General features: G+C 39.7%; 1 protein-coding gene and 1 long non-coding RNA gene across 7 annotated transcripts in view; one reads left to right on the top strand and one right to left on the bottom strand.

Annotated features, from left to right (window-relative positions):
* ANKFN1 (ankyrin repeat and fibronectin type III domain containing 1) overlaps positions 1-11,410 on the bottom strand; it is a 298,750-nt gene that overhangs the window by 17,326 nt on the left and 270,014 nt on the right. The window contains exons 18-20 of one of the 2 annotated variants that reach the window (XM_035720841.2): positions 11,195-11,361; positions 4,674-4,887; positions 887-1,060 (exon numbers count right to left, since the gene is read on the bottom strand). In XM_035720841.2, the coding sequence (XP_035576734.1) occupies positions 903-1,060; positions 4,674-4,887; positions 11,195-11,361 (539 nt within the window). In that variant the 3' untranslated portion in view covers positions 887-902. Of the gene's footprint in view, positions 1-886; positions 1,061-4,673; positions 4,888-11,194; positions 11,362-11,410 lie in introns of those variants that run through there. The other variant, XM_035720842.2, reaches the window with a different exon arrangement.
* Positions 1-11,410, top strand: part of LOC118355717 (uncharacterized) — a 22,458-nt gene extending 11,048 nt beyond the window's left edge. For 3 of the 5 annotated variants that reach the window (XR_004818756.2, XR_004818753.2, XR_004818758.1), the window contains 2 exons: positions 10,444-10,607; positions 11,178-11,410. This is a non-coding gene — a long non-coding RNA (uncharacterized LOC118355717). The remainder of the gene's footprint in view (positions 1-10,443; positions 10,608-11,177) is intronic. The other 2 variants (XR_004818755.2, XR_004818757.2) reach the window with 2 other exon arrangements.

The following is an 11,410-nucleotide window of genomic DNA, read 5'->3' as shown; positions in this document are numbered from 1 at the left end:
AACCCTACCCACACAGAATGGATTTGTATGGCAAACTGCTCTGTGAGCAACTCACTGGGGATGTTCCTCTAAATTGGATTTTTTTTCCTCTGCATAAATGGTTTCCAAATAAAAGTAGCCACACTGTACAGAGGACAGAGTATGCAGGAGCAGATTTCATTGCTCTGAAATGCTTTTGCTTTTGTGAGGGGATTGGACCACTCAATGTTTCTCTCAGGTCTCAGCAATTTCCCTGTCACTGGGTTCCATTTTTCATTTGCTTCCCTTCACGTCTTTGTGTTTCACAGCTCATGGAATCTTGGCTTCAGAGAAATAAATGGACCCAAGAGAGAGTTATATTTTAAGGAACAGAATGATGATCGCTCACATTTTAGATTAATAATAAAATCCAAATGTAATTGGCCAGATCCTCCCAGTAGAGAGTGTGTATAACCCGTCATCCGGCCAATATGAGAGTTTGGCATTTCTGTGGCACAGGAGAGGCCACCCTCATACAGCCAAGGGGGACTTCCTTAGGACCCTGTAGCCAAGAGAACATTAAACACTGGGAAAGTTCTGTGAGCAGAGAGGGTAGGCAAGGGCTATGAAGGTGGAAGTAGAATCGAAGAGTTGTTGTAGACTTATGTAAATTGTGGAACAACAGAGGGAATGTCTATCCTGCTTTTAAAAAATGTTCTTTCAACCCTTGACCTCTCTAGCTACTGCCCTCCCTTCACTCTTTCATAGCCAAGATTTTGAAGAGTATATCCTTACTAGTTCTATTCCTTTACCTCCCATTTACTCCTTGATCTACTTCTGTTCAGTTTCTATCTCCTTTGCCTTCATAAACTATCATTTAGATTATGGATCACTTCCTTGTTGAAAATAAACAAAACAACCCAATAGCAACTTTTCAGTTTTATTTAACCTCTCACCATCATTTGACATGCTTTAATTTCTGTGACACTACTCTTGTTTTTTATCTTCTTCCTCTGGTTGTTCCTTCTTGGTCTAAGCAGTCTTGCTGTCCATCCCATGGGGATCTTTCCAGATTCTTCTCTCCTTACTTTAACTGCTCTCTCTAGGGAATGTCAAGCATTTTTTATTTAAGATTATTTATTTATTTATTTATTTATTATTTATTTATTTATTTATTTCACGAGAGACAGAGAGAGAGGCAGAGACACAGGCAGAGGGAGAAGCAGGCTCCGCGCAGGGAGCCTGACGTGGGACTCCATCCCGGGACTCCAGGATCACGCCCTGGGCTGAAGGCGGTGCTAAACTGCTGAGCCACCTGGGCTGCCCAATGTCAAGCATTTTTGTAGCTGTATCATTTCATATGTCAATAATTTTTTTTTAAAGATTTTATTTATTCATTCATGAGAGACACAGAGAGAGGCAGAGACACAGACAGCAGGAGAAGCAGGCTCCCTGTGGGGAGCCTGATGTGGGACACGATCCCTAGACTCAGGATCATACCCTGAGCCGAAGGCAGACGCCCAACCGCTGAGCCACCCAGGCATCCCCATGTGTCAGTAATTCTTAAATCTGTATTATTAGTCCAGTTCTGTTTCCTGAGCTCCAGACCCCATAATCCTTTTTTTCTCCTGGATGTTTTTGTGAGGAATGTCCTAAAACTAATTCAAATTCAACATGCCCAGCCATCCAAGCTTGTCTGTTCTCTGGTCTAACCTTTTTTTGGTAAATGGCATCATGACATCCAGAGACATTCAAGCCAGAAAACTTGGTATCCCTCTATGACTAACTTCATAATGGATCTCCCTGCTTCCAGTATTGTCCTACTATGGTCTCTTCATACAACAGCCAGATTTGATTTTCAGATCATATCAATCCTTGCATAAAAGTTTCTAATGGCTTTCCATCACAAATAGAATAAAGTTCAAACTACTTACCTTAGCCTTGCCTGATCTGGCCCCTGCCTTTCTCTCTACCCTCTCTCACCTCTAGCCCCTTATTCACTCTGCTCCAATGACTTTGGCTTTCTTTTCATCCCTCACCCACTTAAGGGCCTATTGTTTTATTGCTTGGAATATTCTAACTCCAGATCTTTGCATTACAGGCTCCTTTTTCTGTGGTTGGTTCAAATGTAACCTTCACAGATAAGTCTCTTGTGATCATTCTAGTGAATTCAGCACTCTCCCTGTTCATCTTGATTCCTGTTTTGTATTATACATTAGAATATTTACTATCTGAAATTATCTTGTTTGTTTTCAATGTTACTTTTTCTAGAATGTAAGCTCTGTGGAAGTGGAAACTTTGTTTTGTTTATCGCTACCCTGTTCCCTCAGGGAGTGCCTGGAACACAGTGGATAACCAATAAATATATAAATATATATATATTTTTTTAATGAAAAGAAAAAGGCTGAACAGTGTCCTTGGATCCTGAGTTCAGCCAGGCTGCTTAGAGTTCCCTGAACTACAGTACAACTGCACAATCTGCTTCCTTTGCTATAATGCTTTCCTTTCTTTTTTGGCTCAACTCCTGCTTATCCTTTTGTACTTTGTCACCCCCTCCAGGAAGCTCTCTTTGATCTTAGAGTTTACGGTTAACACATCCAGAAGACTCCATTAGCACCCTATGCATATCCTCACCATAGCACATCTGCAATTACCATGAAATTTTGTTAATATATCTGTCTCCCCCACTAGACTAGCTTATGGCTGGGATGGTATTTTATTTGTATGCCCAGCTCAGTGGCAGTCTACAAAAATACACTTGAGAAGTTCTACTCAAAGAATTCTTTAAAAAATTATTTGGCAAATCATAGAATACTTTGGTAACATTAGTTTTCTCTCAAGTTTTCTATTTGCCATGCTTTGATTTTTAGATATTTGAGGTTTTTGAAATATAAGAGAATGATAAGCTTACTTATAGAAAAGGTTTATATCCCCACTAAAGTTTTCTTTTAAAAAAAATACCTAATTTATTTACTTGAGAGAGATAGAGTGCATAAGCGTGCAAGTGCATAAACGGCGGGGGAGGGGGTGAGGGTGGTGAGGAGCAGAGGGAGAGGGAGAAGCAGGCTCCCTGCGGAGCAGGGGGTCAATCGCAGGGCCCTATCCCAAGACCCTGAGATCATGACCTGAGCTGAAGGCAGACGCTTAACTAACTGAGCCACCCAGGCACCTCCCCTGCTAAAATTTTTTATAAGAGTAATAACATTAAATATGTATGGTACCTATAGTTTATTGTCTATTATAGGCCCTGCATCTCTGACATATACTGTCTTAACCACAAGTAACTTTTCAAAGTTTAGGGTCACCTGGATGGCTCAGTGGTTGAGCATCTGCCTTTGGCTCAGATCGTGATCCTCAGGTCCTGGGAACGAGTCACACGTCAGGCTCTCCTTAGGGAGCCTGCTTCTCCCTCTGCCTGTGTCTGTGCTTATGTCTCCGCTCTCCATGTCTCTCATGAATAAATAAATAAAAATCTTCAACAAAAGTTTTCAAGGTTTAGATATTATTAATTCCATTTTCTGTACATGGAAACTGAGATTCAAATGTAGTAAGCTGTTCAAGAAAGCTGTGATTTGAATCCAGGTCTCTGATTTCTTAGCCCAAGCTCTTTCTGTTACACCATGCTGCCCCCTATGGGACAAGCCCATATTTCAGAGCTGTTTATTAAAAATATTAATTATTATTATTGTAAACCTTTCAGAATTGGAGCTCTTATTAGCTATAGAGTCAAGAAAGATGTTTTGGGGAATCCCTGGGTGGCGCAGCGGTTTGGCGCCTGCCTTTGGCCCAGGGCACGATCCTGGAGACCCGGGATCGAATCCCACGTTGGGCTCCCGGTGCATGGAGCCTGCTTCTCCCTCTGCCTGTGTCTCTGCCTCTCTCTCTCTCTCTCTCTGTGTGACTATCATAAATAAAAAAAAAAATTAAGAAAGATGTTTTGAATGCTATTAATTTAATTGACTAGTAAATGGGCACTAGTCTCAACATGTCCTTAGAGTGTTACATTGTTTTTGAGTGTCATGCTTTCTCTCAACTTATAAGCCAAAAGGTAGTTTGTAGAACTCTGTGTTAACGGAGCCATATTTTTGTTCTTAGCATTTCTGTATAAACTCAAACTCAATTCCCCAGAGTAGAGAAGGGCATCTCCTACAGCTTGTCTGTAAGTTGTCTCCTTGTTGTATCCATGATGAGTCCAACCTACTTATTTAGTCTCAGGGTCAAGATTCTAGTTTATCCAAGGTTTCTTGCTCTCCCATTTTTCACCCCAGGACAATGGTGCTTTGTCAGGTGAGAAATTTGCCCTGAACTCTTACCCAGGCTAGGACCTATTTCCTGCCTCTTTCCTGTCAGTCTATATTCTGGGTCTATTCTCCTTCCTTACTTGGTCTTGGTCAGAGTCCCTTAGCTGACTTGGCCCTCACTTGGCACTACATCAGTCCCCATTCTGCATTTCTGAAGCCCCATCCCTGCTCTGTGTCCTTTTGTATCTTGGAAACTCAGACTAGACTTGAACTAAAGCTTCTCCAGTCTTAGAGTTGATTTCACGTTATTGCTCTAGTTACCTGTCCCTCTGCTGTTCTGATTTTATTCCCTCTATGCTTTTAGACTTTTAGCATTGTGCAGCATTTCCTCCTCAGTGTAAAAGAGCCTCATCAGTGGAGACCGGACCAAGAATCTAGTGACTGAAATATAGATCTTTAGATCTTATTGCTTACCACTCACTGCCTTTCTTCTGTGCGTCTCTGGGGATGGGGATGGGGATGGAAGACAGTCTATATGTGATGATGTAGAGTTGATCTTCTTCAGGTTCTGCTCATCTGAAGGGTCTATCAGCTTGGTGATGAGTAAGCCACAAACTGGTTGTTTGTATCTTGCATACTGTAGAGCATCCATGATCCATCTCATTTCACGCCAAACTTCATCTATTTGCTTTGGAATGAAATGATAGAAGACTTTTAAGTTTATTAAACAAGTGTTAAAAATGGGTAAGTTTGGGCAGCCCCAGTGGCGCAGTGGTTTAGCGCCGCCTGCAGCCCAGGGCATGATCCTGGAGTCCCGGGATCGAGTCCCATGTCAGACTCTCTGCATGGAGCCTGCTTCTCCCTCTGCCTGTGTCTCTGCCTCTCTCTCTCTGCATCTCTATGAATAAATAAATAAAATCTTTAAAAAAATGGGTAAGTTTCCTTGTGAGTCCAAGATGATGTATTTTCCACAGTACTGGTTTTGAGTAAAATATTTTCATCATAGGCTTGCTAAGGCAGAAAATACTTCTTATAATCTCTTGTGTCTTGCATATTTTTATCCAGGAGGCTATATCATTTAGTGAGAATAGTAGAAGATCTGAATTCCAGCTGGGACCCCTCCACTTTTAGCTCCGTAATAACCTTTGGCAAGTCATTTGGCCTCTTTGCGCCTCAGTTTGTGAATGTGGACAAAACCCTCCCCTTTTATACCTTACAGGACTGCTATGATGATTGGGTGAAATGATGAATTTGACAGTGCTTTGTAAAACTGCAGGGTACATTTCTCACATATGTGAAGTGTTATTAATTCTCAGCATAAGATGAAATATTCCTCAGGATATTGTGAGGAAGAGATATGATAAAGTGTACATTTCAGAATACTTGCAGGAAGAAATGTAACTGTAGTTCTTCTACATGAACTAGAGAAGCAAAGCATTACTGGAATATTTTGCTGAGCAGAGATTCTTGGACCTATTTTAATAGAAAAGAGAACTTTATATATTACATTTATTACTTTCTTAACATATAAAATAAGTGCTTCTAAAGTACAAAATAGCTTAATAGCTTATTCCTATGTAATTAAAATATCATATCCTTACACGTTTAGGGTATCCCGTTCTATATTTTTATCAGTTTGGTTTCTGGGCTACCAAAGTGATTTTAATAGTTTTTTCATTATAAAGAAATAGTCATTTCTCTGAAGTGTATTATTATAAAAGTCACTCATATTTTTGTGTCTGTCTCTGTGGATGACAGATACTCTCCCAGATCTTAATAGATACTGGCTAGTACTATTTCGACTCTCTAAGGAGGGGCTGTTAGTTATACTATATATATTTTTTTTCTTGGGACAGTGGAGCTTGTGATAGGCTTTGCATTTTTTTTTTCACTAAGCGCCTTTGGCAAGTCATTAACTTCTTGGAACTCAACGGTAAAAAAGAAGTGGTTGGACAAGATGATGCCTAAGTTCCCTTTCAGCTCTGACACTTCATGGTTTATTTCTGAAGAACATTTGGAAAGTTGGTGGCACTCAGCTTCTAGGTAGAAGGTGTTCATTGTATGAATACTGCAAGGTTAAGATTTGATTATAGAAGTTTTATTTTTATTTTTTTTTTATTTTTTTATTTTTTTATTTTTATTTTTTAATCCTTATTTATTTATGATAGTCACAGAGAGAGAGAGAGAGAGGCAGAGACACAGGCAGAGGGAGAAGCAGGCTCCATGCACCGGGAGCCCGACGTGGGACTCGATCCCGGGTCTCCAGGATCGCGCCCTGGGCCAAAGGCAGGCGCCAAACCGCTGCGCCACCCAGGGATCCCTGATTATAGAAGTTTTAAAGATAAAGGACTGCCCAGTGTTCTATTTTGTTTTCAAAATACCTTTTTAAGGCCTTACCTGGACTTAAATAATAGTCTTTAATGAATATTCACAAACCAGGTACTCCCAACACACATAGAATAGAGTCTGAAACTGACAGTCTGCCATGTTTAGAGTGACAGGCAAGCTAGAGTGAACTACTGTGGTCAAGAGCCATTTTCCATTGCTTTCGAGTTCTGGGTTTGGCAGAGTATTCAGGGCTGGTAATGAAAGCATCTCAGTGAGCTTTAGCCTTTGTTGGCAGTGAGTTGGGCAAGACGATCTCAGTGAAAAGGTTGTGAGGATGCAGTGAGCATTGTAGAGGGAGAGATCTAAAGTTCAAGGGGTAAAGCCAAAGTGTGAATCTAAGAGGAGACTCAGGCAAATTTTCTTGATGGGATTGTTGCTCTCTCAGCTGGCTTTTACTGGTCCTACCTCATGTAGTACTCTTGTCTCGAACTTACTTTAAAGGCAGTGTGGACAAAGTTATTTAAAATGACTGTGGACAGTTTTTAGGGTGACTAATTCTCTAGATCTCTACCGTCCAAGAGTTATTATGAGTATTATTGTGAGTAGATGAGTGCACTGTATAAGAGAGGCAGAGGAAGATTGGCAGACAGAAGAGAAGGAGGCGATGTGACCACAGAGGCAGAGACTGAAGTGATGTGGCCACAAGTCAAGGAATGCCAATAGCCACCAAAAACTGGCAGAACAAGAGAGCAGATTCTCCCCTGGAGCCTCCAGAGGGAGTATGGCCTGACCCAACACCTTGATTTCAGATTTTCAGTCTCCAGAACTGTGAAAGAATACATTTCTGTTGTTTTAAGTCACCCAGTTTGTGGTAATTTGTTTCAGCAGTCATAAGAAACTGATACAGTTATTAATAATAATATACATATTCTCTTTGGATAAGATTATTTCAGCTTTACTGCTAAGGATGGATAGTGAGATTTAGTGTATATATTTTTAAATTATTTGTATAAACAATGTTTACTTATTTTTTCTCAGTGATGAAGTGAAGTATTAGCTGAATAAAAATTTAAAACATTTGTACAGTGAGGCCTGTGGACTGAGTTTAACAGACTTAGCTAAGTAGCCCTTAAAGAAGTACAATTTTCACCCATTTTACCTTATACTGTTGATCTAAAAATAACTGACAACATAATCCCCCTGATTTTAAGGTCAAAATTCAGCTTCTAAAGACTTGCTGACACGTTTTTAAAAAGAAAGACCATGAACTCCCTAGGTCTTTTGGTTAAAAGTTCTGCATCCATTTCTCACCCTGCCCTTTAAAATTTTTGGTTTTCATCCCATAAATTACACCCTTTCTCTGTACTCAGGCAAGATAATATTTTTATTAAAATGTAAAGGTGATTGGTTTTCTCACAGCACAGTTACAAGGTGCTTGAGGGGATGATAGATTGGCTATATTTAATGAGCTGTGTTTCTATTACAGCTTAGGAGCATTTGAAGCATTACAGTATATAAATTATAGCCTAATTGCCCTTTAGGCTTTAGCAGCTCAAAATATGCCAAGCTCCAAGTCTCTACACTTTGACATTTCTGCTGTGTGTGCTGTCTATAAAACTTGTATACCTTATCTATGATTTTCTGCACCTCCCTGGTCCAGGCCCTCCCCTTTTCTGGCTGCACTCCTTGGCTTCTTTTCCTCACTGTATTTACATAGACTCTCTTACTCTTTACAATGTTTGGTTTGTGTAGTGACTTCAACACTGTCTTAGATCTGGAATCATACAAATGCTCTCATGGCTGGCAGTTGCCTCTGCAGGTTATGGAGTGTGGTGGGCTGAGCTGTGAATGCCAATGGGTGAGTGGCTGCAGCTGGTTTTCATTCTGAGTGAGAGAGATTGAGAAGCCCAACATAGATAAGAGGAGAGATGATACTGCATTATCTCTAGTCAGTGAAGTTATCATGTCGATGGAGCAAAGCAGTTCACTGAAGGCTGTGGGTACAAGGAAACCATCAGGGTTTACCCTGGCCAAGAAGTGATTTTTTGAACCCTTTGGGAATTGGCTTTTATCCAAGTCTACATGTACCTGGCTGGAAGGAGAGTATGTAGAGGGGGCTCTCAAGTTACCTGCTTTGGGAGACCAGAGCAGGCTGGAACTTTGAGGAATTGCTAGCCTGACTTGCCTTTATCCATCCCACTTAATGGTGTGAAGAAAGGGAAAAGAGAAAAAGGCAGTAGAACCCTAGGCTAGGGGGCAAGGAGTAAGAATGGGAGTAAGGGAGTAAGAACGGAGCTAGGAATTCTGAGGAGTCTGAGACTGAAAGACTGAAAAAAGTTAGCTTCCTTGTTGGGTGAACATACTGGATTCAGGGGAAGGCATAAGTGGAGTAAAGCAAAAACAGAACCTAAGGCACGGGTAGAGAAGTGCTTCTCTAAAAGTATTTATGGATGTTAAAGATGTTGTGAAATATTAGAGGCAACCAGGTCCTTCAAAGTCATCTAGTCCAACCCTTTCATTTTATATATGAGAAAATTGGAGCCCTGGACATCAAATGAATTGTCCATTACTCCAAGGTCTATTGGTAGAACTCAGGACTAAAAATGTATGCTAATTGATTTGTGGTCATTGTTCTTTTTCTAATGCTCCACTGCCCATTATATTGGGTTCAAAAGATAAGCCAATCTTTCAAATTCTCATGCCTCATTCTTCCCTTCCTTACCCCTTCCTCACATTGATGTTCCACTTTTACTGGAAATGAAATAAATGCCGTAAATGTCTGAATTTTTAGATACCACATTCTCAGGTCAAGAGAGCAAGTAATTTCTTAAAAGTCTTATTTTTTTAGTCTGAGGGGTCATCTAAGATATCTCATTTACAGAATGGGAGAAGTAGTATAAGATTTGTCTGCTTACCACTTTGCAAGTATATTATAATATCTTCTTCCTGAGTAAAGAGTAAATTCCAAATATTGCATACCCATGTTTCAGAGCATTTTTCCTTCTTGTTAATGAATGAATAAATGAATATTAAATTTATTGCATACTTACTATGCACAGGCAGTGTGCTTGGTGCTTTACATGCATTATCATGTTGAATTCTCAGTAACACTATGAGCTAGTAGTATTACTACCTTCCTTATTTTACGGATCAGAAGGTTGGGATTTAGAGAAATTTATTTGCTCGAAGCTCACAGCATTCCTTGCCTAGGTAATTTTAATAGCTTCATATTTAATTTCCTGCTTTTGGTCTTCTTAAATCTGAGAATGATATACAAATTTTCTAGTGAACACAGCCAGTGAGAATGAGTGCTTACTATAAACAGCCAGAATGGCTATACCACTGCAAAGGACTATTCCCCAGCTTGAATTTATGCTAAATAGCTATGAGGGCCTATAACTTACTTTCTTCAAGACTTTGGCAAGGTAGGTCCCTGTTGCCTACACACTGAAGTACAAAGTTCTTACCATAGCCTTTAATAAAGCCCATGTGACCTGATCTCATTGCTCTTTCATTCTTGCCTACTTTCTCACTACATTCACGTAATTTATGCTCCAACCAAGTTTGACTACTCATCATTCCCCAAGTACTGTTTTTCTGCTCTTTCTGCCTTAACTGTTTATACTTTTTCTTTGAATGCCTCTCAATTTATTTCTCCTTACTAATATAGTCTAACCTATCCCTCTAGACTGAGCTTAGATATCAGTTACATACTCTATGGCAACTTTTCTTAATACCCACAAATGTAAGTAAACTTTTACTTCTTTGTATTGACACAAATTTTTTTTGGTACTTCTCTTTTGGCACCTAACTCATTTTACAAATAGTATTTATACACATTTTTTGCCTATCCTACTGGATTTTAAACTCTTTATGGTCAGAGACTGTCTGTAATTCAACTTTGTTTTTCTTGCAGTGCCTGACATCTGGATGTTCATCAAATGTTTACCAAATTGAACTGAATATGTATAACATAGTGAAATTTATCATGGGCTATTGCTATTATACTCATTTTGTGAGATGGGTAATATAGCCAGAAAGATCATAAGATTTGTCCAAGGGACTTAGAGGCAATTTCAGGTGAGATCCAAATTGTTTTGATGACTAGTCAGTGCCCTGTCACAAGAACCTGAGGTATCATCTTAAGGCTTTTCTAGATAAGACCCTAGATTGTGAACACATTTTCTAGTCCCTGTGGCCACAGACTAAAGTGTCAGCTCTGCCAGAAAAGAGTCTGAAGCATGAGGAATCTTAGGATTTGAGTTAACATAAACTGGTGGGTCCTCATCTTCTCTTTTTATCCTAGGATATTAAGTTAATTAATACAATTTTCTTTCTATTAGAATTATCAGCGGGCTATCAGGTTGTAATAATATTCTGATTACTACTTTTTCTGGCAGTGATTTTTCTCTTCAATATGGGAAGCTACTGCTGCCTACCATAGTGACTGATGCAGGTCTTAGTAATGCTGTGATTTATATGTAGGTTTATCTTAAGCCTTTGTTTAAAAACTTGTGTTCTCCTGAACTCCACATTTTAACCTAATCAACAGGCTACTTGCATACTGTGGTCTTTAAATAAACCCAGATTGTTGTTCTTTCTCATGCTTGTTTCTTACCCCCTCCCCTCTACCCCTTCTTCCTTCTCCAGATGAAACAGACTATTACCTGAATGAAATCTAAAACTTGCTGGTGTCTTTGTTTGGCAGCTGCAACCTCGCTGTCTGAGATCGCTTCCCTCAGGGACTGTTGGGTATTCAGAGAATCCAGCTCCACAACAGCAGAAAGGCGGCAATACAGACTAATAAATTTCTCTCTGTAGCTGCAAAAATGAACTGGAAAATGGACAAGCAAAATAAAACATGTTAAGATCTGGTATCAAAA

The sequence above is a fragment of the Canis lupus genome, chromosome 9 (genome assembly GCF_003254725.2).
Source record: "Canis lupus dingo isolate Sandy chromosome 9, ASM325472v2, whole genome shotgun sequence".
NCBI lineage: Eukaryota > Metazoa > Chordata > Mammalia > Carnivora > Canidae > Canis > Canis lupus.
This window is presented reverse-complemented; position numbering and strand designations above follow the sequence as displayed.